Here is a 27,967-nt window from a genome sequence, read left to right as displayed (position 1 = left end):
TATATATATGTAAATGAATAATGGACCAACAGCAAATCAATATTTGGAATAGGAAGACCTATATTAAAGGCTTTTTGTTCCTTTGTTTTTGTTATTTTTAATTTCTTATAAAAAATATAATCTACTAGAGCTTTTATTTATTTATTTTTTTGCTCTGAATTTAGAGATTTTATTTAAAAGAGCATAATGAATATTTTAAGCACGAAAAAGGATACCGATTATTGTGAGAATAATTTTTCCCTTATGGTTTTCATTCGTTCATTCACTATTATTATTGCTATTATTATTATTTTGAACATAGGGTGTTTTAAATTCTATACTTTAACAAGAAATTATGAGTGAAAGACTACCTACAACCATGAAGTTTTATTTAGTTAATACTATTGTTTTTAAACCTACCATAAACACTCTTAATAATACACCATTCCTTTTCCATGTTCTATTTAAGGTTTCATTTTCTACAAAATTGCTATGTAAGAAGGAAGTGATTCATTATAGAGTAAGAACAAAAGCTCCAATCATAAAAGAATAAGAACAAGAATGGGAGTATATTTAGTTCGTAGATTTAAACAAACAAATTTAAACAGAAATTTAATTCGAATCTATAAAATAAACGCGTGATAAATTTAGGATCCGTTTAGTTCGTTGATTCGAGTTTTTAATTCAAATTGAAATGTGATTTTATGTGAGAACTTTTTATTGTAACAAAAAATTTAGATGTGACTATTTTTGAAAACTTTTTACTGTAACAGAAAATTTAAATGTGACTGTTTCTGAAAATTGTTTACTATAATAAAACTTAAATTTTAAACTCGTATCAGTGAAATGAACGGGTCTTATTCTCTACTCGTTCACAGCGGAACCTATCCACCCGCTGCCCTGTTACCTGCTAGAGGTTTTGCAAAGCATGATGAGGCCCTTATCCAAATTGAAAGACCAAAATCTTTCTCCCAAGTGTGGGACCCTTTTTCACTCTTGTTTGCCACTTTTGAACTAGAGCCAGAGTGAACAAAAACATCCCAAAAGCTCCAAATCAGATAAGCACATAAACAAAACCATGGCAATCTCTACTCTAACAGCCTCAACAGCAAATATAACCAGCACCCACCAGAGCTTTCAACCCAAACCCACCTCCAAAAACTTGGGTTTCTCCAAGGCCGAAAGCAACAATGGCAGAGCAAAGCTTTCTTGGGCCTCAAACTTCAGGACAAAGAAGTGGGTTTTGGACGTGGGAATTGGGCTTTTAGCAGCGGCTTCGGTTGTGGCGGTTTCGCCTTTGGAAGCTGAGGCCACCAGAATTGAGTACTACGCCACTGTGGCAGAGCCTCCTTGTGACCTCAACTTTGCTCGTTCTGGCCTCGGTTATTGTGATGTTCAACCGGGGTCCGGTCAGGAAGCTCCTTATGGTGAGCTCATCAATGTGAGTCCTTTTCAACTTTAAGATGAGATTTTTGTTGGTTCTGATATTGGGTTGTTCTTCTTTTAGTTTAGTTTGCTTCCCATTGTGCTTAATTAATAGGTGTATAACTGGGAATTTTTTGTACACCTTTATTAAGTGTAGCTTGGAAATTACACAGTTGTGAATGCAGTTATCCTAGTTTTGATATTGAGTTTTTTCTTTTCGTTTGGTTTGCTTCCTATTGTGCTTTATAATAGCTTAAATACAGCTCGAGTCAATGTATAACTGGAAATTTTTTTGTAATGTTTTTTTTGTTGCTGTTTGGGAGCTTTCTGAAAACCGAGTGTTAAGTTGTGGAGCTTAATCATTGCCATAATGATTATTGCCTTATGTAGGGGTATTTGTGGAAATTTCATTAAGGGTGGAATTCAAACTTGTAAATTTGGTTGTCTTAATTTTGAATTTGGTTGTTCTTCTTTTAGTTTTGTTTGTTCTTCTTTGTGCTTGATAGCTTGAATTTTGAGCCCAATTAATGCAGTTTGAGTGTTCTGAATAACTGGGAATTTTTTGTAACGTTTTTTGTTGCTCTTTCGGAGTTTGTGAGAACTTTGTCTGTGTGATGTGAAATCTCAATTTATGCACAAAGGGCTTTTAGCTTTAGATGACTGCTTTTGGTATGACTGACTGGCCAAAGTTTGGAGGTTCTTCAATTCAAATTAGTAAGATGCCAATTGTTAGACACTGCGTGTTTGATTTGTAGGTTCGTACCATGCAATCCAATTTTAATCAGGTCCACCATCCAAACCTGATTTTGGAACAAAAAATTCGGACTGCATTCAGAATTTTGGATAGAAAAATACAGTTTAAACCCCAAATCTGGGATTTGGCCTCCCCTCAATTTGACGATTTGAACCACCTCGCTACAGTTTAAACCAAAAACAACACATGACAGGGAACTAGAGACGCGAAGGTAACTATAAAGATGAAAAGAAATCGTTTCAGGGAAGATGTGAACATGAATATAAACCAATTGAGTAAATGTTGTAGGACATGCTTACAGAGATTTTTTTTTTTTTGGTTCTCTTTCTTCTCTTGCCAACCAGTTGAAGTTTTTGAGGTTCTCTCTCTCTTTTGTGTGTGTGTTCCGTTCTTGCACAAGAAATATGTTGTTTTGAGATCAATATCCTCAATCCTATATGGCTGCTCCGTAAAATCTTGTTAACAACAAAAAAGCCTTCAGTTGCAGCGTGAAGATGTTATTGCTCTCCTTGTACTAAATGGAACTTTATCCTCGCAATGCAGAACCTGTATGATGCATTTGGCAGATTTGAGATTCCCCACATTTCTAAGCTCTGGAATAAATCTTCCTTTAGGATATTAATCTGAATGCATATCAAAGTAGGGATTTCATTAGGTTGTGCAACTGCAGTTTCATAAACATGTTCTGTTTTTCTCACTGCAGGTTCACTACACTGCTAGATTTGCTGATGGGAGAGTCTTTGACAGCAGCTATAAGCGTGGTAGACCTCTCACAATGCGTATCGGTGTTGGCAAGGTATTGAATTATTCTTTGTTATGTTATTGTTATTCCAGTTAATCAATTATCTTAATTTCGGTTCTCTCATTGGCGATGTTATTCTCTTTACTTCCCAATATTCATTAACCATAGCCCATGACTGGTGCTATTATCAACGTTTTCTCATATTTTTGGCGAGCTTAGTAAATTTGATAATATAATCACTGATGATCTTATTTTAGACTGTTTTGTGCAACCTTAGTCTGTTATAGAAATCTGAAGCATGTTCCCTTTTGAAAATATTCACACTTCTTTAAGACTTGCCGATGAAAAAGCTCCACTTTGCCTGAAAAAAAAAAAAAAAAAGGTTTGTTCAATTCGGATGATCATAAAACGATTGCCTATCTTACTTGTTACCTTTATAATAGTCATGATGTAAAGAGACAAACTTATATCTAAAGCAGTTCACCTTGTGCTTCTTGCGATCATCATGTTTTAACGCAAAACCTTGTGAAGGATATATCACTAAATTTGTTGTGCATTTTTTAGTGGTTGTTCCACATGGAGGTATCCTTGAAGTAGTATTAACTATAAAACAAGAGCATAGTATGCTCAAACACCATCGTTTATTTAATGAAACCAGCAGTACTATGAAACCAACCGTAGCAATGAAGAATAAAGAAAAAACTCTTGTCAAATAACTACTGCTCAGTTTGCATTTAACAGGGCAGTTGTGCTAATGTTTTCTTTGGTCATGCTTATATCCATTTTCTTGATCTGCAGATCCTTAGAGGGCTGGATCAGGGGATTTTAGGGGGTGACGGAGTACCCCCAATGCTTGTAGGTATGACTTTTGATATAATGCAACTTTTCTTTCGTTGTAGTTGTCAAAAGCTGGCTTGTTCATTTGTATTTTTTGAGTTAGGGTGACTTGAGTTCAAATCTTGATTTGAGTTAAAGGTATATTTGAGTTGGAACTCTAATTTGGGTTTGTGTTTGGATGTGCACATTTTGAGTTATGGTTTGAATTGAGAATCTATTTGAGTTTGCATTTGGGTGGGTCAAAACTTGAATTTATATTTTAATAGTATTTTAATGAAAACTCAATGGTGATGGAAAATTTTAATAGGGTATATGGGTGGGGTTTTATTCGTCTCTTCGTTGTGAACCCATAGAAAAAAAATCATCTCAATCGGAATTAAAACAAAAAAGTTATGGCGTTTTTAAGAATAGAAAAAATATTGTTTATTAACTTGAGTTTGAGTTTAGGAACTTGAGTTGAAGGGGGAACTTGAACTCAGATTTTACAAACTCAAATTTTACAAAAGAACATGAACTTAAATAAAGTTGTAACTTGAGTTTAAACTTTTTTTGAGTTTTGGTGCAAATGAACAAGGTCAGAAGAACTGGTCCTATAAATAAAATGTAAAATTAAAGGGTATAACGTGACATTTATTCTATGTAATAATGACTGTATAAAGGCATAACAACAAGGACGAAGACAAACCCTATAGTTTATATGTTGCATCTCATTTGCCTAGAAAGTTCATCACCCTGCCAATGTTACACAGGAGGAAAAAGAAAGCTTCAGATTCCACCACAGTTAGCGTATGGACCAGAACCTGCAGGCTGCTTTTCAGGTGAGGTCCAATAACATTCTTTATTTCACATTCCATATTCCTTATTTATATTGATTCATGAGTGAGTAAATCCTTACTCTCAACAAAGTTTATAAATTGAATACGATTACAGAATATTGTAAAGGCCAGAAAAAAAACCATTACCAAAAGGGTTTTTTTGCGCCATTGGTCCCCCCCAACTTTTAACCTGTGCTGCACATTGGTCCCCGACCTTTTCTTTCTTGGCATTTCAATCCCCACCTTGTAAAAATATTACATATGCTAGTCACTGTGGCATTTCTGTTAGTTATTTTCCGTTAAGCGGTCACTTGCTTAGCACATGAACACCTTACTGGGAAAAACGAGCATGTACGTTCAATTTTTATGAATATATTCAGACAATAACATCTATGCTATTTGTTAATGTAGGTGACTGCAATATACCTGGCAATGCCACTCTTGTCTATGACATTAATTTTATTGGTATCTACTCCGGAAATAGAAAGTGAAGAGGTTGAATAACAAGTATATGAGAAACCTTACAGATGATAGAACTGGTTCCCTGTGAGAATAGTCTTGCCATGTTGATAGAAGTTGATAATGGGAATCTTGATATTATAGGCACCCTGTCTTTTTTGTATACTTAGCTTGCTTCTAAAAGAAAATCCAAATACTGCAGTGAATTTTTCTTGCCTTCAAAACTTTGTGAAAATGTTGGCAATGGCCAATGGGATCCTAGTTCCTATCTAAACTAGGGTATGAGTAAAACACATACCACGCATCAATGAGCACCCCTATGTATCCCGATGCATGGGGCCCACCTCTTTGTGTCTAATGGAGATAAATCCTCATTGGGACACAGGGTTTTCCGCGTAAGTCTACCCGTACATAAAGCTTGAGGTTTGTGGAACTTTTCCATTCTTCTAAATGACTTTTTTTTCTTTTTAATGGGTAAGCTAAACAGTTCTTTAAAATGGTTGACTCCTGATTCGAGTACTAACAAAACTGAAGTTTGTCCATCATATATCGACTCTTTAATGGGAGTTGGTGTATGGTGTCAAATTCTTTTTCTTTACCAAGTTTAGTTTTGTTTCCGTATTTATTTATGAGGGATTGGAATTGTTTTGAATTTATATACTTCATATACAGACAAAAGTCTCCAATCCTGCATGCATTGGTAACATTTTTTCATTCCATATGGTAATATCATGGTACATTTATGTAACACTGGTCTCGTTCACTTCGCAGATTCGAGTTTTTAATTCGAGCTGAGATGTGACATTTTGTGAGAACTTTTTACTGTAGCAGAAAAAGTTAAAAGTAAATTGAGTGCCATACGAATGTAGTAATGATGTTACCTTGTCAAACGAAAAATGTTACAGGTACTGGACAGGAAACATTTTCATAATAGGCTATGTATTGACTAATATTGACTCTTTAATATATGCGTATGTATAAAATAACATTGGTATTGATTTTTGAATGTGAGTTTCTCTAATATCGACCTTTCTCTTTTACACTTCCCATGGATCCGAGAAAAAGAAGAAAAAAGGAAAAGGTTAAAATTGAAAAAAGGTGAAATAGAAGAAAAAGCTGATTCTCTCCTCAAGTTTGGTTGGGTCTGGGGACAAAAAGAAGATTGCGCTTTTGTTTAGCATTCTGAATTTCTAGCCTCAGCTCCTTCTCGGAACCACCATGAGTTTTTGAATAAAAGCGCCAATACATTTTCAAACCCAAGGAAAAGCCCTGTCTGTGAGAGTTCACCCAAGAAATATAATGCATGCCCCTTTTAATGAGCTTTATGGAATATCTCAATAAGAAAGCTATTTTTATTTTGAGTTCAATGATTTGCCCGTTAGTATAGTGTTTAACGTGTAGTCGCAGACTAAGAGTGTGCTTGGTTGGTGAGAAAGACGGAGAAAGAGAGGGGCGAAACTTCCTCTTGATCCACTAAATTGAATCCTTCCACTGATAAAAAGATTTAAGATATCCATCACATTCAAATTTATAAAAGACTACAAACCATTCAAAAAATTACCAACAAAAAGTAAATGAATAATAATAATTTGACAAATAACTGTTATTTATCTTTTCAACTCTTCTTCTTTTACTAAATAACATAAATGATTAATCTGAGGTGTGTTTGTGAGAGCTACTTAAAAATTATTTTTGGTTTTCTAGGTCTAAAAACTGCTTGATGTGTTTGGATGATCTATTAGAAATGGTTTGCATTTTTAGAAGAACTTCCTATCAAAGCCACAAGAAGAGGCTTATAAAAAAAATTTCTTAATAGACTTTGAAACTTGTATTAAAATTTCAATGAGGTATTATAAACTTAATTTCAATACTTTTATTACTTATTAGTTATTAGAAACTTAAAAATTGTTTTGACCCAAAAAGCTATTTTAAAAATGTGGTTCCAAATACTCAGTAAAAAACCACATCTTTTACTTTTTTTTATTCTACTGACAAAAAAAAAAAAAAAAAAAGAGTGCCAAATATGCTCATAATTCTCTTCAATCTTGATATTCCTCTTTTCTCCACCTCTGTTCATCCTTCCTACTTTACATTCCCCTAACCAAAAGGTCTTAATTATGTCATGTTATGTAATTAGTGCAATTGTGCAAACTCATTTGTAGTCCATGAATTATAGCCAAATCATGTTGGTTTTTAACTTTAAAACGTGTTAGAACTCTACTAAATTGACACAAATTTGTCCTTTCGCAAATTGACTGTTAAAATCTCAACGAGAGAAGGCACGGCTCCCTTAATAGTCGCGGTTAAACATTAGAATTATAAAATTAACTCATACTAAGTCGTACATGATCCGTGTCTTTTTTCGTTAAGATTCTAACAATTTGATGTACAGAAGGACTGCTTTAAAAAAAAAATTATAGATTGAGGACTCCTTTTAGAACATTTTAAAAGTTAATAACCAAAATGAGATTTGGTTCATCATGAGATTTGATGAAAGACTTTTTGCATGAGGTAAGTGAAACAGGAAAAAAGGCAATTGTAACATGCGCTAAACGTAGCTTTCTTCACATGAAACTACAATAACCTATCCTATATGGAAATATTTGCCCGAGTCACCTAAATATTGCAGCCAGCTTGCATTCTTCTATAGTGAAGATACAGCTGTTAGCCAAAGCCAAAACAATACCATGCACCCAATGAGAAAAGATAACTCATAAAATAACATAAAATCATATAATAAGGACAAGAAAATTTTAAAAAATAAAAATAAAAAAAAAGGTGAAAACTACCATAATCCACAAGGCTCCTCACAACAATCCACGTCTATCACCACATTACAAAAACCAAACCAAACAAAACCAACTTCTTGTTACTCCTCTGAAGGCCTCCAAAAGACACTAATATACCACAACACCACGTGGATAAAAAGAGCGAGACCATAAATATGATTCAACTCACTAATCTTCTCATCTTCCTACATAGTTAAACACAAAATGACAGTACCCAAAATGGGCCTTAAAAAAAAAAAAAAACAACAAGATGGGATTTTTACAATGATGTTACAATATATATATATATATATATATATGTGTGTGTGTGTGTGTGTGTGTGTGTCTATCTGTTTTTGAATATAAATGGTGCCAAAGACAATCGAATACTAGTCTCTATCTCTATTAATATATAAGACTAAGTATTTTAAAAGGTGTCTCCCGTTTTGAAATGGAACACATAAACCTATAAAGAGATGATTATCACTGGCATTGGCAGCCCATTCCTGCAATGTCATATATAAGCTCTAGATCATGGGGACATGGAAAGACAAAAGTATCTCATTAAAGAGCCACTTCATATCGCAGTCCCTTTTGACTCTCTACCTATAAAGATTCCCTTAATTTTTTAACAGGGTTGGTTTTTAGTCTTTTAGATATCTTCTGCCTACTTAAATTTAAAAAAAAAAAAAAAAAAAAAACAGACATGTTTTAGCTCATTAGAGAACAGAGAAAAACAGAGGAAAACAGAGGATTTAAAATTAAAGAAAAAAAATTTACCACTTAAGGAAGAGAGAGCCTTCTTGACCTTAAGCTCACAGCCATCACAATCCATTCTGACTTTAAGGTCAACCGTTTGCAATGTCTTCCTCTTCTTGTGTTTATGGCCATTGCCCATTAAATCAGACAAATACTCCAAAGTTCCTCCAACTCCCTTTTTTTTTTTTTTTTTGGCTTCTAAGATCACTATAGGGAAATGGGTAAAAGAGTAAACTTCTGAAACGTAAAAGAAAGACAATATTTAAGGGAAAAAAAAAAGTAAAATTCTTCAAGTTTAGTGGTTTCTAGAGAGGGAAATTGAAAAGGAGCAATATGAGAGAAGGAAATGAAAAACAAAGATGGACAAATAATTATATAGAGAAGAACAATGGAAAGTGAACCCAAAGAGAGAAACTACAAGGAACTTCCTTTGCTTTAGAGATGGATTCTTTGCTTGCCTTGTAACATACAAAGAGAGAAAAACAGAGTTTGTGAAAGTTTCTCTGAAAACTTGTTTTACCTCTATCTGATATGTTATCTTAGACAGGCCTACTTCTTATATAGAGAGTCCTTTAATCAGATTTCAGAACAGAGAAAAGTTGGTGGCCCCTCCATGCAATAGTTAAAGAATGCTTTAACAAGTCTGGACTATTTTTTTTTTTTTTTAATGTTGATTTTGACGCTCTCTTGAATTATACAACTATTATAATGATCTATTATTGGTTCTTATTTTCTAAAGGGAGCAAGCTTCCTGCTTCCCGCGTAAGAAAGAAGACAAGAAAGTCTTTGCAGTTATGCCCCTATATCGTCTACTACATCTATTTTTTTTCCCCATAGGTGAACAATTTGTATAATTGTAAATTAGGCACAACATTTGAAACTATTCAATATATTGCCACCATCTCCCAAACTGATGAGTAAAATTTTACATTTATTGTATCAAGTATATATCTAACTATATTTAATTTTTAAATTGTGTCGCTTAGAACTTGAACCTAGGATTCAGTACATTAAAAACAACTCACATACTTACTAAACACCTATCGGATTTGATAATATGTTCGGTTAAATAGTCATATTGTTCTTAATCTGATTTTTAATTTGATAATATGTTCGGTTAAATAATCATATTGCTCTTAATCCGATTTTTAATTTGATATGATATGATTGCTTTCCTTATCACATAGCTTTCCGTTTGCAGATCAGGGAAGAGTCCTCAAAGTAGGCCTGAAAAGAAAAGAGGGAAAGAAGGAAGGAAAAAAAAAAGAAAAGAAAAGAAATATGTGTCACAAGGTGATTTGTAATGTAAAAATCAAACAAAAATAAAGGAAACGGAGACACAAATTATTTAAGATGTAGGGACTTGGATGCAAAACGGTCCAACAGAAAAGGCTTTGTGTTGGAGTAAGTAAACCTTTGAAAACAACATTTGTGAAAGGAACTCCGTTGTAAAAAAGAAGACACAATGTTCTAGTGCCCTAATTTATTTATTGAAGCTCTAATGCCCCATTTTAAACGTATAAGTAATTTATGTTAATCCGAGGATTTTACAAGTAAATAAAAAAAAGCAGCTTGAAAGGAGAGAATTAGCTATCATGTTCTAAGAGAACAACAGCAAGTCTCAAAAAAGATACATGACCGTGAGAGACTGCCATAGATGATCTAGATTTTAAGAGAATTTTGTGTCATGATTCGAATTATAGTTTGTGGTTCATTACAGTATTTTTTCTTACAAAAAACACACGTAAACCGAGAATGATTCTAAATCTGTAAACCAAACGTCCACTTAGCCCTCTAAACGTGAGCCTATCTTACGCTCGTTGCTTGTGAGCTGTTTTGGAAAATTGATTGGTTGGCCTCATCGTCTGTCGCCTCGCCACGCTCCTCGCAAGCGTAAAGAGACTAATGTTACTGTGCAAAATGAGATAATATCTAAAACACCTCTTATATTTTATCAAAATGCTACTTTTGCCTCTCTTATTATGAAAATACTCAAAACACTCTCATATATTTGTAAAATCAAACCCAAAACGCTTCTTAAAATAATTAAAATTTTTAAAATACTAAGATTACCCTTCAAAACATTAATAAGCCAAAATGTTAAATAAAATCTTAAAAAATGAAAAACTCTCAAGAAAATTAAAATATTTCTTTAGTTGAAATATTTATTTGAGCATTTTTAAAATTTTTTTTATGTAATTCTCAGCTGAATCGTATCTAAAATAACATTTAATACAGATTGAGAAAGATAATCATGGTATTTTTAAAAATCTAGCTACTTTACAGGGTGTTTTAGATATGTTTACATAAACACGGAGGGCATTTTATAGTAAGAGGGACTAAAATAATATATTACAAAGCACAATGGGTGTTTTATGTATTTTCTCTTGTGCAATTAAAAAAAACAATTTTAAAAAACAATTATACTAAGGGAGATTTTCTGATATATCGGCGTACCGATGGGTCAAGTTTTTTTAACCATTAGATCTTTATATTTATTAACTTTTACGTACTTTTATGTAAATTTAATAGATAAAAAACTTGATATACCGGTATATTGGCGTACCGTATATTAAAATTATAGCAATACCTCTTTTGATAGAACAGTTTTAATCATGGACATTTCTTTTATTTCGCATAAAAAATTTAACAGAGTCAGTAGTAGTAATAAGTTCAACCAATAGGATGCGACTGTAACATTGGTATAAATTAGAGGACGTTAATGTAATTTTACCAAAACAAAATAATGTTAATAACTCAAGTTTTTTCTTTAAAAAAAAAGCCTAAATGTTGTTATGCTTAAAAATTTCTGTAATTGAGTATGTAAAGAAATACCGACTTGTTCTTAAATTGTTTAGATTTTAACCAAACTTTAATCTAATACTGTTGGACTGGCATTTAAAGAAAAAAAAAATCTAATGTGGTGTTTGAAAACAATCAATAAATGTTCCTACTACAAAATGTAACATTTTCGAATTATAGTTAAGGGTACTTCAAAATAAATAGTTAAGGATTAACTTCTATTGTTGGTTCCTAATTTAGGGATTTTTTTTGGTGTTTTTTTTTTTTTGAATACCGGTGTTCTCTGTTTATTAACCATCGGATCTATATTACTTTTTTAATCTGATTTATTTTTGACCAGATTTAATACAGATCCTACGGCTGATAAATATGGAACATCAGTGTTTTTTTTTAAAAGAGAACACCAGAAAAAAAAAATCTCCTTAATTTATGAAAAAAAAGAAGTTGTAATTTTTCAAATTATAAAATGAACGGTAAATCAAGAGCAATGATATACAAATACTATTTGATTCTAAAAGAATCTCACATGTTCTATTACTTTTATGGGAGTTTCTCCGATAGTCTGTCTTACCGATAGTCTTAATTTTTAACCGTTAAATTTGGTCATGATTATATCAGATTGAAAAAGTATGCAGAATAGATATATTTTTATATAGATCCGACGGCTAATAGTAACGAACTATTGATAGTCTATTTTTACAAAGACTACTAGAGAAAGTCCTCTTATATTTTTTCACTAACAAAAAAAATGTTATTTCATAATAAGCAGAAAAATGTTAAAAATACTATAGGAACCCTTTGAAAAATGTTAAAAAGACTGGTGCTTCCTTTTTTTTCTTGAAAAATGTTAAACCTTTTTTTTTATCTGATGTTCCTTGCTTATTAACCATCAGATTTGTATAACTTTTTTAATCTAATTTTGACTTTTGATAGATTTATTATAGACCTGACGATTAATAAGTAAAGAATATCGGTCATAAAAAAAAGAGAGAATATTAGATAAAATCCCAAAATAAAAATAAAATATTGAAGAAAGATGAGGCTAGCTGTGAAGCCAAATTTCAATACACGCCCCAAAGAACCTGAGGTCTCATCTAATAGACTCAACTAACCTTGACGCGTTTGGCTGCTAGAACAACTGGAATAGAGCTGTTTCTTTTTCCTTTTTTTTTTCTTTTTTTTTTTCTAATACTTGTTTGTTTATTTAGCAACCTTTTTTTTTTATTTTTTTTGAAAAAAAAAAAGGAAACACTCCTTTAGTTCACACCAACTTTAAAAATCAAGCAATAAAAGGAGAAAAGAAAGTGTATCCCACTAATATGTATATATTTTCGGAAGCTTCCCAGCTTGATCTTCAAAATACTCTATAAGCCTCTATATATTCCCTTCAAAGGTAATGTTTAACCAGCAAAAAGTATCTAACAAAATGAAACATAGTGAGATAATATAATCCTTCCAAGGTATTCATTGTCTCCTAACAACCAGATTTTTATGCATTGTGTACTCGTAAGAATATAAGACTCGGTCCATATTTGAATTTTTTTAAGGCAATTGAATATGAATGATGGGTTTTTAATTAATCTAGAAAACATATTTGAGAGGTATTGTTAGTTTATCAATCCATCCCAAAAGTTTAAGTTGTTAGGAGGTGGGCCAACAATAGTTTTATACTCAAAAATAGTAGGAAATATGCCAATATGAAAAGCTTAAGAAAGTATATAGGCCAATTTTTAGTTATAGAAATTAATAGGCCATAACTTGTCAAGTTATGGTTCATAATCAGATAAATTATGGACAAACTTGTCAAGTTATGATTCATAACCAGATAAGTTATGGACAATAACTTGTCAAGTTATGGTTCATAACCAGACAAGTTATGGACGAAAACAGTAATTTGGCCTATTTATTAATTTTAATTCATATCAAGTCTTGGCTTATTTCTCTCTTTCTCCCTTTTATACTTTAACACTCTCTCTCACGTGTGGGCTTGACAATGGGCAATCGGGTGGATAAATTAATTGAAAAGCCCAACACGTGAATATTTAAGCTCGAGATATATTAAAGACCCAACACATGATGACAATTTTAAATGAGGATAAAGAGTGCAATTACAAGAGTTTGAACTCAGGACCTCTCGCTCTGATACCATGTTAATTTACCAATTCATCTCAAAAGCTTAAGCTGTTAGGAGGTGGGCCAACCATAGTTTTATACTTTAACATAATACTCATTTTGTTTATTTGTTTTTGTGTTGTTATCATGTTGGATTATGCAGATAATTACAGTAATTATCCGTCGTTATTATTGGTTTTGTACCCAGTTTAGTTCGGTCTCAAATTATTATTTTGTTCAGATTGGATTGTTTTTTCAGTTTGTAAAAAATCTAGATCGGACTAGACCGTTACACAAGAAAATCCAGAGCGACTCATATCATTATATGACGATTCGGCTCGATTTGACGGTGGATGTTTGGTGCTGGTGTGGAATGAACGGTCCAAAAAGTGCCAGACTTCTTCAACCAAGTGGTTTCAGGTCTACTTTGAACATTAACAGTGCATATTTTAACAATTTGTAGTATTTACAACAATAAACTTATTCATGTCATTTCTACTTCCATGATAGTCACAATAAAAAATAATGAAACAAATGTTATTTACCAAATACTTTTTATTGTGCTATAAGAATAACCCTATTTAATTCAGCAGCCTCGACGATCCTCTTTAGTGGAGCTTACGAGACTTTCTCAAAACGACATAATTGTTGCGTATTTGAAGTTGAAGAAGCTTCAAAACGACATAATTGTATAACAAAGCTGTTGAAGGTTGAATGATGAAGTTTTTCCCTTAAAATTTTTTTTTTTTTGAACTTTAGTTGGCTTTTTTATCTGGTGCCCTGACATTATTATCAGTGATCTTTTGACAATGCTGTTATTTTTCAGTCTTTTTTTTTTTGTGTAATTATGTAATTGAAAAGTAACACGAAAATTATATTTGTTAAAAGACCATCAAGAATAAAAACAATGCTATAGATCATTATTGAAAATGTTGAGTATCACCCATTTATAAAATATCGATTATGCCACGTAAGATCTATTGATGAGGTTTACTTTCTATTAGTGATGATACTTAATAATATTGATAGTGCTCTTAAGTACGTCAATAATATCCATTTTATTGGACTGGATGAAAAACCAACTAAAGTCTAACATTTCTCTTCGCGGAAATAATTTCAAGAGCTTCTTTATACCAAATAATTATTTATGTTTTCTGAATGTTAGGCAAAGAGCCCTTATTAGATTGATTCGTTTGATTGAGTTTGTCCTATATCGTTTAATTAGGTAAATTATTTTATTGGGAACAAATAGATGTCCTTGTCACGTACATAGATCATGGTTGATTGTTTTTTCCACGATTCTCTAGATATATATTTGCAATAGTTTAATATGATAACAACTGGAATTATTTTGTCCAAATTATATGAAACCAATCATTGAGACTAATTAAGGGGCTCAAGCTGTTTTGCATTCTTTTTTGGGAAATAGTAGAAAATAGGCCAATATGAAAAGCTTAAGAAAGTATATAGACTAATTTTTAGTTATAGAAATTAATAGGCCATAACTTGTCAAGTTATGGTTCATAACCAGATAAGTTATGGACAAACTTGTCAAGTTATAGTTCATAGTCAGACAAGTTATGGACAATTATGGACAATAACTTGTCAAGTTATGGTTTATAACCAGACAAGTTATGGACGAAAACAATAATTTGACCTATTTATTAACTTATGTAAACTATTGGCCTATTAATTTTAATTCATCTCAAGTCTTGGCCTATTTCTCTCTTTCTCCCTTCTTTTTTCTTCTAAGGAAAAACCTCGGAGATGGAAAATGTTATTTTAAGTAAAGCCAGGGGCTTAGAGAACTCTCAATTTTTAAGAAATGCTTAATAAACTTTAAATGCAAGTGCATTAGCGACTTCTAATTATGCGAAGAAAAGATAGTGAGTTCATTAATAATGTTGACAAGATTATCTCAAATTTTCTTTGGCTATAAAAGAGAATTCCAATATTCTCTTTAAAAAAAAACAGAAAATTCAATCTATCATCTTATAAATTAATGTCAAAATCAAAATAGTACTCGTGATCCATTCTCTTATATATATTTTTGAAAAATTTCAACCAAACAAATCTTTCTAACTTTCTTTTTCATTTTATTCTGTTATCATATCATTAAGTGTTATCATTCCTATTATCATTATCATTTCAACATTGCAACTAAGCGCATAATTTTCATTCGTTTTTGGGGTATCATCACTAATTCCCATGATGATTTATTTCTCTTCCCAAAACTAATGCAATATATAGTTTGTGCAACACTTGTATGTGACATTATTATATATAAAAATAGACACTAATAAGACCTATCAGTTATATAGTGCACCCATATATTGAAAAGAATTTAATAATGAAAAAAGCTTGAACACATTCACTTGTGTTCAATAATATCGTTCTTTAATAATCATCGGCCCTCAAACTTGAATGGTTACAAGAAAAAGGAGATGAACAAAAAAAAAAAAAACAAAGGAGAAAGTAACATTGAGAATGATCTACGCACTTGATACCCCAATTTAATTATTAGTTTAGCCCCACTAAGTTTAAATGATGTGCACCGTAAAGCATCATTAGAAACTTCTTTCATCTCAAAGACTGCTGGATTTCGGTAACTTTTGCATTCTTAGTGGAAGAGCTGCAAAGACTTTTAACTGTTCATGACTAACCCACTAGGCCAAACAAGCAATCTTAAAAGTGAGGGAAAAAAAATCCAAACAAAAACCTCGACATGTCTTTTAAGGCCCAGTTGGAAGGTCTACTCAAACCCATAATTCTTGATTATGATATTTAAAATTCAAATTTTATGTTGAACTTTACACTATAGCAGAATTAATAATTTGAGCTTGAATATATGAAACAAACGACCCCTTAATACCCTGCAAAATAGTATAATGTCATCATCATGCCACGGAGCCCCTCTACCTCCTCCGTCCCAATCCCTTATCTTCTTCCCTCCTCTTTCTCTCTCGTCTCTTCCTCAAATAAATGGGAAGCTGAGCCGAAATAAGATCTCAAAGCCAAGAACATGAAAACCAGTTTGTCCTCTAGCACTAAATATTTAGGCCTCGTTCGTTTCGCTAGTTCTAATCACAATCTCAAGTTTTTGCTATAGTATTTTCTCTTATAAAAATTTAAAATTAGTGTTTCCAAGTGTAATCAAACACAACACGCCACACACACTCCATTAGCTATGTTATGTTTCTACTCAAGAATTTACTGTGTAAAAGATTTCACACATCATTTGATATCTAAAAGTTAGCAAACCATGATGTCAGTTAGATATTATAGCATTATTGAACAAAAGAAAGGCTAAATTAAAAGATCACAATCCTAATCAGGGCATGCCTAACATATTCTTTCCATCTTGCACCTTTATTTTTTGTATATGAGCAAGTGAGTTATGTATCTATTTTGATCAGTTATTAAGTTTATATTAAATTTACTTGCGTCAAAAGTTACTCTCTTGTAGTTGTAGTAGGTTGAAATTTTTAGAGATATTTTCAATTGAGCCTAATTTTTTAATCAAAATTGCGCCAAGTTGGAGCTAGAGAAAATTATTTGTGAAGATCATGTAAATCATGTGTTTGCTCTTAAAGTTGGAGAGAGTAAAAGAACTATATATTTCAAAATTACATATGAAATATTATATTCAAAATATTACGTATGAAAATATATATTTCAAGATCTAATTACTTTGCAACTATGCTACCTAATGGCTATTATGAGCATAATTTTGTGGGGCAAGCTAAATAATTAGCTAAAAATTTATATTATATTTATGAAACACAAAAGTAATCCAAAATGCAACAAAACTGAATTGAAATTGTCAAATCTGGGGTCGATATTTCCCTAGGGGATAAAAGAAAAAAAAAAAAGACAAACACACACATGCATGCGTATATGTATATGTCTATGGAGAGAGAGAGAGAGAGAGAGAGAGAGAGAGAGAGGAACTTATACTATGGTGCCTTTTGCTTGAAATATATATTCTAAAGGTCAACAAGGTTAAAGCAAAGTAGGCCTTATGTTTTTACGTATTTTGTTTTCTTTTTGGGCTGCATGCGATGTGGTTCTCTTTTTGTTTATTAAAAGGAAAAAACTTTTCGAAATGGGGAGAAGCAAAGAAGAGGGTGCTATATTCAAAAGGCCAATAATTGTTTAGCTTCACGTTATGTATTGTCGTTTTGCTTGATAATAGTCCAAGACCTTCTAAAATATCAAATGCCCACTATAAAAAAGCAAAAGAATAATTGAGATATACATATATATATGTGTGTACTTTATTTACATGCGTGTGCATGTATATATGAAAGACACTAAAAAATAAAATAAAATTATTTGAGATAAAGTGTTACGCAAAGTGGTGCATGATTTATTATTATTATTATTTATAAGTGAAAGGAGTACATAGATTTAGGTCACGGCGGAAAGATCAAAAGTTGAAGGTACACATGACACGTGCATGATAGAACCTAGATTGTATTGTATCTGTTATAACAAGTACAAGTTTTTTTTTTTTTTTTCCAATTTGTTAAAAATAAACAAGTACATCTCCGAAACTAACAAGTACAAGTTCCGTAAATAATAACATAAATGTTGTCAGTTGTCTAATCTTGTTGCTCAATTAAGCACCCTTTTTTTCCTCGCTGGATAATCTTGAGACATAGTACGTAGATTTTCTTCATATTTGGTTTTTATTTCTTGGCTACATGTGTGTCGTTTTGGGAGAAGTTAATCGTTTGGAGTAAAAACTGAAGAAAGAACGTGTCGTTTTGAGGAAAGCTAACCTCTCATTGTAGCATTTGTTAAAAAAGCATCAAATGTTCAGTCTGTAGTATTTAGATTGGCTGAAAATAAATGTGTTTTTAATATTCAATGCAAAGCTCAAAATACGAATGAGTAAATAGTCTTGTATATTCATACGAGCAAAATAAAAAAAAATAAAATAAAATCTTTTGTATTTTCATAGCGAAAAAATAAAATAGTAGTCTTGTATATGCTTATTTATTTGAACTACTAGACAAACAGACGAGCAAAAACCAAAACGGCTCACCAAAATAACCACTTCTATGGGTCAAAATCATGTTTATTGTTCAACATTGGCTACTATTTTTTTCCCCTAAAAGGAAGACTAGAGTCAAAAGATTCCACCACAAGCCACCCCAATAATTCAAATAATTATATGCAGAGAAGTTTGGTCATTTGGTAGCTGGACAACATCTAGCAGTATTATTGTTTTCTTAAGGCGCAAAGTTGCATATAGATTATATAGACAGTAACATGACATGTCTATTGTTCAACATTGGCTACTATTTTTTTCCCCTAAAAGGAAGACTAGAGACAAAAGATTCCACCACGAGCCACCCCAATAATTCAAATAATTATATGCAGAGAAGTTTGGTCATTTGGTAGCTGGACAACATCTAGCAGAATTATTGTTTTCTTAAGGCGCAAAGTTGCATATAGATTATATAGACAGTAACATGACATGTTGGCATAAGCATGATTGCAACAGATTCCAGTAATATATATATATATATATATATATATAGAGGTATATTAGCTTTCCTGTTGGACCGATTTTGCCTCGGCTCTTTGGAAACGAGCCAAAAACACAAGTCAATTTGATATCCATGTTTATTGGACAGGAATGTCATGTGGACTTAATAATAATAATAATAATAATAATAAACTCAAATATAAGTAACAATCCTTTAAGAATTTTCGTCCAATTTGATTTTGGTAAGTGTAAATTTGAAATTTATTTTCTTTTAATAATGATTTTCTCATTGTTAAACATTCAGAAAGGCATTTGGGATACCCTAAAAGTTCATGTAAATTAAGTAGTGTGCATCACTTTTGAAATTGAGCTAAAGTCTAATTATTCACCCGATATAAATTAAACTTAAATCTTTCTATTAAAGTTTGTATATTCAAATATCAACTTTCTACAAATGACATTCCTCTAATTCACAAGTTCCTGTTCCCCCTAATTCTTTTAGCAAGACCATCTAAAAAATTTTCGTACTTTATGAGTAGCTTGTAATTAGAGCCCAATTCTTGCGCTTGAGGAGGCAAAATGTCCCCCATACGCCTATTGTTCAAACTTCAATGGATGAAACGAGAATTGTTTAACACAATACTGATATTTGATGGTAACCGCCGATGTAAATATAATCATTAAAAACTCGTTTACATATATATTGATAAGGGCAAACTAAATACAACCGATGTCCCTAGAGGAAGCCCCAATGAATTCAATGGCACATAAAGACTAAAAAAAAAAAAACACTAATGCCATAAAGATTGCATTGGACGTGAAGAAGAAAAGGCGAGTGGAAAACAAAAATTAATACTTCATTTACATATAGAACTACATAGACATCTAGCAAAAGCCAGTATCAACCTTAACGTCTAAAACGAGATGTAACAGTATAATCAGTAGTGACAACCTTAACAAACAGGATGGCGAAGCAGTGAGCCGAATTGAGGCAGCGGATGGCTTGGATGGAGCTCTTCCGGCAACAGCAGGAGCAACTGCATGCTCGCCGTGGGTGCTCTGCTGTTCATTCGTCGGCAATGGATTTGATGGTGTCCCCTTTGTTGGTGGTGTCAAGTTCATATTCTTGGCATCTGTAAGATCTTGACCTGCAAGTGAAAATTGGGAGAGGAGACTGAGACCATCTTCAATACCAATACTATATTTGACCCCAAATAATGTGGAAATGGCATGTTTTATAAGCTACTTTATTTTGTACTTGGATACATAATATTACTTCATATGCTATATCTACTTTTTTGTCATACTTATTAAATTTTTGAACTTGTAAAAGTATACTTTTAATTTAAAATAATTTGAAAAAGACAATATTAAAATGATTAAATAGAAAAAAAAAATTAATACAATAATGAAATTATTAAATAAAATAAAAAAAAGAATACATCAACCAATTATAATCCCATGCTAGAATTCGTATATGCTTTACTTGATGTCAAATTTGGCACTAGGTAAAACATACATCAAATTTAGCACCAAAAATAACATCACATTGGAAAGTGGTTTTCCTACTCAAATGCCAAAATTTGTCATTAGCATACTAATTTAGCAATGCATTATCAATGCTCTAAGGGATGCATATTATTTGGATCGACTAAAGTGAAAACAAGACCAAATAGTTGCATTTTCTTGTGTTCCATGGAATCAAGACACGATGATTTGGCAGACCTTGTCACAAATTAACATTAAAGAGAATGCGAACAAGTGATCTGTGGCATATTAGTATTGGATATGATTCAACCGGACCAATCACAGGCATTCACAAGTGCGACCTTTCCTCAGCGTCACCATCTATTCATATAGATTGGAGAATGATGGGCCTGCCAAGCCTCCCCTGAGATTCACTTATGTGAGAAATAGGCACAAGAAGGTTGAGTTGGCAAGCAACGTGGCGGTGGGAATTTCTGATGTCAGCAAAGAGGGGAGTGCTGAGTTGGCTAAGTGAGCTGGTCCTAGAAGTTTGGAAAGGGAATCGAGTGAGGGAGTTTATTAGGCGGTTATGGCAGCTGAATGAACAAAGGGATGATAACGGAGAGAGTATCGATCAGCTTATTTCATTTTCTTCTTTCTGTTAGAGGAGTGCAGTGGTTCTCTAGTAAAACCACCTATCAGCGTATCTTCCCCTATTTCAGTAGTAAATTCAATATAAGTTCAACGATCATTTGTTCCCATTTCTTCTTGCTTAATTCCTAATTAGTGAAAACAGTGCTTGGTTCTAAGTTCTAACAGAGAATTGGTTTATAACATTGAAAGGCCAGACAACTCACAGTTGGACCTTGACCAGCCTAACTTCAAGGCCTCTCTATCAAATACCATTCGGTATCCTGTCATGAAGTTCTCTGCAGAAGGAAATTATCAAGTAAGATACATAACTAACACGAGAAAATAAAAGTAAGGAATTTGTTATTTTTCTTAAACACAGCAGGAGAGAGGAGAGGCGGGGGTCGAACAATAAGCTATGTTAAAACAATTCTTTGTTGCGTGCTTACGTCCAATTGTTCCAATCTCTTCATCCCCCGGTTGTATGGCTAAACAAAATCCAATGGCTCCCTGCAGCACAGAGATCATATATCTTTAACGTCTAAATTCCAGTTTTAAAAGTTCCAACTCAGATAATATGATCAATTCACTTATAATTCGCAAAGACAAGAAAAGGAAACCATGAAATTATAAAACTCTCCACTATGACAATCCAATCAGACACAACTGCAGACCCTTAAAGCAAAATTACCTACCTCTTCGCCATTTATAGGAAAAATGGGATAAGAGACCACAAAGCTGTTGTTTGCAGGAAACACAAGCACTACAGAAGGAATTTTGGGCAAGGCTTGTGAACTGCTCAATGATAAACAACTAGAATGTCAACGAAAGATAATAAAAACACAAGAGTGCAGAGAGTGAGAAGGCGCTTAAGCTTTTCGGTTTATACCTGGTCTTGTAGCAATACTTCCAAGGATATCCTTCATAGCTAGTTCTTGTAGCATTCACTCGCCTGTCAAACTGTCAGGAAGACAGTCATAGAACCGAAGTCAACGATAAAATGTTATATGAAATTTAAAGACTTTAGGAGCGGAAAAATAAATTTCAAAAGCAGAAAAGTACCTCCTTGGACACTTTTTCATACACTTCTTGTGGAACATACGTAAATGATGTCCCACTATCAACCAGAGCTTTGAATCCTGTCTGCTTCATACAAGAATTGCCAATACAAAATGCTTGCACCCCAACAATGTACGTGTCACTGGACAAAGACATTATACATTACAAGTGTTGTTCAGCATCCTCCGAAAAAATGCAGATGTATATATAGACTGGTAAGATAATTACGAAAACATAAATGCATAAATAGTACATACTAGTTCCCATTTGGGGTTGAAGGAAGGAATGATGTAGACTGTTGATTGACTGGTCCCTGGTCCCCAAAAAATATTCTGCCAGAATTATCCTCGTCAAAGCACAATGAGAACGAGTTACGCACAAATCCTGCTTTGGAAAGGAAACTAGGGACTGAAATCTCTCCTAGTCCTAAACCCATGAGACCATCAGGAGCAACCCCATCCAAATAACCACCACTTTGCTTCATGCCACAACTGTATTCAAGAAAGGTGATCTCATAAATAATATGTTATTATGCTTTTCATAAATTCCTAAACCATTATAGATAGATTGAGGAATTATTATTCTTATTTGTTTTACACATTGAGCTCCAAAGTATGAAACAAAGAACGACAAATATGCATACCCTATTATGACCGGAGCCTGAACAGAACTGTTTGACGTATCATTTCCCCATGCTGCAAGATGCAATATGTCCTCAACAAGCAAACCAGAAGTTGAAGTATTCTCGGTGTAGTAACTGACAACATAAGGGCATGGTTGCTTGGGACTTTTACAGCTTGGACCCAATTGACATAACTGATGACTACAAGATAAATGATTGCTGCTGCTTGAGCCAGATGGACTGTACTCATTTAGGTCTCTATCCTGCATAATAGATGCCCCAAATATAAGGGAGCACCTGCCAATCAATCACTGGAAATAAGTGCTAAACCTGTTATCAAGTCGTGGCACGGACTTTGATGAAACATACGCACTCAGAGTTTGTCAGTGGAGCATGAGATTTGACTTTGCCCTGCCCCCACAATAAACCCACATGTAATTGTAGATCTTAAGATGTTTCCACCTTCAGTGGCACGAAACTGCCTTAAGACTTATAAACTTTAGACAAGAGTAACCATAGCCCAAATAAGAATAATCTCCACACTACTGCAGAATCGATACACTAGACTATACTCTCTCAAACCTTTTTGCATATGATTCTTAAAAGAACGACCTCAAACCTCCTATCTCGTAGATAATAGGAACTAGAAACCTCAATCTCAAGCCTCTTCGTATAAGGTTTTTTTTTCTTTTTTTTTTTTTTTGGGTTAAAAGAACCACCTCAACCACCCAGTCTCTTGATATTTAGGAACCAGAAATCACAGGTGTTAATCCTGACGATGTAACAGTTTTTCCTCCCTCTTAATTTAAGATATATAGTACAAAGTGGGAAAAAGTATATAAACTTTTTCTTTAAAGATATTACTCATGCATCCAACATCCTATTTATCACATCAAAGACAGGAACACAACAGTATTATACAAGTGCAATTTGCATAACATTGTACAAGTGCAATTTGCATAATTCTTTATCTTCAACTCCAATGTAAATCATAAATATGACAGAATTTTACTCACCAGCTTAATTAATTGATTTCACTTGTCAAAGCAGAAGAGCACTAATTTATAGAATAAGTTAACTCAGATATAGCAACGTCGTTTGTATCTCCTACTTCTATTTCCAGTACATAGTATATACTATGATCAAGTCATTCAATTCTGCTTACAGGTCGCTCTACATCTTAAATATAAATCCCTTCATGCCCACTGCACATGAACGAGATTTCATTGCAAAGGACATCAATTTTGAATAAGTTAAACAACATATCCAAAATCATACAAGGAGTTTCCCTAGGGCGTAGCTATATATGGTTTTTGATTAAGTTACTGCCTTGAAGAACTATCTTACCATCTCCCACAAATAAAATAAACAAAATTCATAGCTTCTATCTAATTAGCCAATTGAAAAAATTGCAAAATATTTGGAAACAGAATGTGGGTTGTTCATTACCATAAGCATTAGCAGAATAAAATATTTCCAATTAGGGGAAAATATCCTACCAAACTACTATAGTAACTGGCTGACAATGGAGCACACTGAACGCAATCACAAGGAACCCAAAGCAGATCGCTTCCAACGTCCAATGCCACCAGAAAGGAGACATTAGGCGTTCCTATGTTAATCCATGTGTAATGTAACCTAGAAAAACATCAGAAATCAGAACACCCCACAATGAGAAAACCACAAATTTTTTTCAATAAACTAACAAATTTATCAATTCATAGAGTTGGGATTATGAAACCAAAATCAAGGTGCCACTAAATTCCCAAAAATAATAAAAATAAAAAATAAGCTTCTTATAGAAACATTCAAACCCAATTAGAAAACCACGGTCATAGTAAATTCCCAGAAAAAAAAAAAAAAAACAAAAAGTTAGCTTCTTATAGCAATCTTTCAAAGCCATTTCAGACAATCATGGTTTTAACTTCTAGGTTTGTTAAAAATGTCGACTTCTTTCCTTATAGACAAAAGAAAATGAAGATAAGCAAAATGTAGTTTAAAATTGAAATTTGTCGAGAAAAAGCGAAGACTGACCAGCCGAAATCGTTGCCAAACGAAATCGTTTGGCTACCCTCGGAGGGGAACAGAAACTGGAACTGAGAGCCGAGCTTCATCTTCTGCCTCTGAACATCGCTAGCGAAAAGCATCTGATAATACTCAACACTGCTTCTCCGAGGCCAAGAAGCCGAAGACGAAGAAGAAGAAGTAGAGGCATATAGCTCTCCGCCATTCCCGCTCCCATTCCTCGGAGCCCTAAGAAGCCTGGCCTCGTCGGAGAAGCGGTGAATGACCCTCGCAGACAGCGTAATCGCCGCCGCATTGTCAGCTCCGGCGAGCAGACAGAACACCGCCGCCATAAGCAGAAGCAGAGGACGAGATCGAGCCGCCATGGCGACTCTCAGAAGAAGATCAGAGGCCAAGATCTACTGATTTGATCAAAGATCAAGTGTAGTATCTGCTCTTCAAGAGAACAAAATAGCTGAGTTGATAACTTGATCTTTAGATAATTGAAAAGGTTGGTTGTGACTTTTTTTTCTTTTTTAATTTTATAATTTTGTGGTGGCGGTGGAGTTTAACGGTATTAAGGCTAAAAAGAGCCGGGGGGACACGTAGCGCAGGAGCGGAGGTGGGATTGTTTTGTTTTGTTTGTTGAACTTTCTGCAGGTTTTTTTTTTTTTTTTTTTTTTGCAGTGTGTGTGTGGGGGAAAGGTGATGAAGGAATGTGTTATTATTATTAAGTGTGAAGGAAAGAAGACGTGGAAGGGAGAGATGGAGGGGTGCGTAGTGCGCACTGTTTCTCTCTCCAAACAAATATTTGTTTGTTTTTGTCGCGAAGTGAGTGAGTGAGGGAACATTTAGAAAGAAAATTTATATGGTGATTTAAAATTAAAATTCGTAATTTATTATAATATTTTTTTATAAAAAATATACTAAAATAAAAATAATTATGAATTATAATTTTAAATTTATAAACTAAATCACTCTTTATAAGTGAGTGAGGAGCGTATGGGAATGCTAACCTAAGCGGGTAGTAACTTTTGTAGCCTTGTAGCTTTCCTCATTAGAGTCTAGATTTGTGGAGTTTTTTTGACGTGTCTTGTTGGATTTTTGTCGCTTTCTTTCCAAATTATAAAAAAAAAAAAAAAAACACTCTGAGCCGTTTGGATGGATCACCGGCTTTAAATAAATTTTTGAATTTGAGTTTATTTTAAATAAATTTTATGTGAAAATTTTTAACTATAATATAAAAATTAAATATGAATTTGTATAAGAGTTTTTAATAAGAGGGTTCAAGAAATTTGTCAATTTAATTGATTCGTGAAATTCAATCTAATCTGAAGTTTTAGATTGGATTAAAAAAAGTTTTACATTAGACACGGATTGAGATTTTCTCAATCTGAAAGTTTTGAATCGGATTATAAATTGAGCATTTTTTAATCTGTGAATCTTAATTTAATGCATATATATATAATATTTTTCAGTTTAGTTTTTTAATTTTTAAAAAATTAAAAAACTTAGATTTGGTTAATTAGTCATCGTTAATTGGGTTGTAACAAGATTTGGTTGAACAACTTAATATCATATTTATGTTATGTTTATTTGAGTATGGATGTTGTAAATTTTGAGTTGTGATAAATGATTAAGATTTCATGTTGTGTTTTATTTTATATGAATGTCTATTAATTTTATAATTTTAAAGGTCGTAATTTGTGAATCTAATCAGTAAAATCTATAAATTTGTGAATCCAATCTATAAAATTTGAAAATGTTTTGGATTGGATAGATTGAGATTTTCTCAATTCGTGAACACTTATTTTTAATTATAATAAAACTGAAATTAAAAATTTAAATAGATGAAATAAATAATATTATTTTTTTAATAGGATTTGGATATATGTTAATGTAGAAAATGAGTTGAACTACTTGAATTCGTGGGGTTAAATTCTCATATAAAATTACATATCAATTCAAATTAAAAATTTAAATTAGTGAATTACACCAACTCTTTGTTTCCTGCTTTACTCTATTTGTGTTCTAACTACTCAAGACCATTCTCACATTCCTCTTTTTTTTTTTTTTTTTTTTTGTTCTAAGTTGGATAATTGACAATTTTTTTCTTATTTTTTATTATTATTTTTTTCACGTGGGGCATGAAAGTGAATATACATTATTGAACACGAATACGTGGAAGGAAATGTCAAGAGTCAAGTGACTAGTGACTAGTGAGCGAGGATGTATTATTAGTATGCATTGGCAATGATTATGTTTTTTGTCCGCTGGCTGTAAATTGTAATAGAAGGCAGTTCGTTGGGTTACAGCGGATGTGTCAAATTGCAAGTTAGAGAATTGGCATTTAAGACTCTTTAAAATCAATGTTGACGCCAAATATATATAAGAAAAGTAGATAAATTCTTAGAGTTAATTTTATGTAAAATTATTTTATTATAGTAAAAAAATTAAACGTGATTATTTTTAAGAACATTTTATTATAATAAAATTTAAATTAGTAAAATAAATATGAACTTATAGAGTGTATAAATCTTAGATTTTTACCCTTTTTTCTTTATTGATATTCTTTAATTAAAAAAATATATTAGTCAAGATGATATTTATCAAGAGTAAATAATAAAAATTTAAATCAATACACTTTTAAGAGTAAGATCAATTATTTTCTCATTATTACTTATTTATTTATTATATATTTAGAACAAAAAAAAATGTGATATTAGGCCTCATTCTTTTCACGGATTTGAGTGCAAAATTTGAGTTGAAATTCAAATTTTTATGAGTGAAAATATTATAACAAAATTGTTAAATTGTGAAAAGATTGGAACCATGGTACATTTGACATTTTTGCTTCAATAAATAATGTTATTTCAAATGCTAAATCTATTTTTTTATCATAATAATTAAGTTTTGAAAGTTGTAAAATAAAATTTTAATTTTAAATAATTTAAACATGTAAATATTTCAATGATTAAATGAAAAAAATAAACATATCAACTAATAACAATTAAATATTAAATTTGTTATATGTTATACTTTGTGACAAATATGTCATATGGTAAATTTGGTATAACAAGTGACATCGCATTGGAGAGCTTTCTACACACAAATATCAAATTTATCACTATCACATCAATTATAACATTACATTAGAGAGACTTTTCACATTCGCATTTCTATTAGAGATAATTCTTTGGACCTTGTATTGGTTGTGGAACAAATAGAGCAATTAT

The 27,967-nt window shown here is 32.4% G+C and overlaps 2 protein-coding genes across 2 annotated transcripts; one reads left to right on the top strand and one right to left on the bottom strand.

The window, feature by feature from the left end:
- The first annotated feature begins 970 nt into the window (after positions 1-970).
- Positions 971-5,083, top strand: LOC21403042 (photosynthetic NDH subunit of lumenal location 4, chloroplastic). Its single transcript, XM_010101644.2, has 5 exons — positions 971-1,420; positions 2,862-2,954; positions 3,699-3,759; positions 4,487-4,555; positions 4,964-5,083. Exons 1-5 carry the CDS (start codon positions 1,058-1,060, stop codon positions 5,041-5,043), a joined length of 666 nt encoding a protein of 221 aa, XP_010099946.1. The 5' UTR covers positions 971-1,057; the 3' UTR covers positions 5,044-5,083.
- Positions 5,084-19,605: 14,522 nt separating this feature from the next.
- Positions 19,606-25,430, bottom strand: LOC21403041 (aspartic proteinase-like protein 1). Its single transcript, XM_010101643.2, has 10 exons — positions 24,762-25,430; positions 24,227-24,365; positions 22,749-22,990; positions 22,363-22,596; positions 22,109-22,247; positions 21,936-22,006; positions 21,742-21,841; positions 21,496-21,556; positions 21,274-21,345; positions 19,606-20,097 (listed from the first exon to the last, which is right to left on the bottom strand). The coding sequence occupies exons 1-10, from the start codon at positions 25,115-25,117 to the stop codon at positions 19,835-19,837; spliced, it is 1,677 nt and encodes a 558-aa protein (XP_010099945.1). The 5' UTR covers positions 25,118-25,430; the 3' UTR covers positions 19,606-19,834.
- Positions 25,431-27,967: the final 2,537 nt, after the last annotated feature.

Source organism: Morus notabilis, unplaced genomic scaffold (genome assembly GCF_000414095.1).
Source record: "Morus notabilis unplaced genomic scaffold, ASM41409v2 Scaffold604, whole genome shotgun sequence".
Classification (NCBI taxonomy): Eukaryota; Viridiplantae; Streptophyta; class Magnoliopsida; order Rosales; family Moraceae; genus Morus; species Morus notabilis.
Note: the sequence above shows the minus strand (reverse complement) of the source record. Positions and strands in the feature narration are given on the sequence as shown.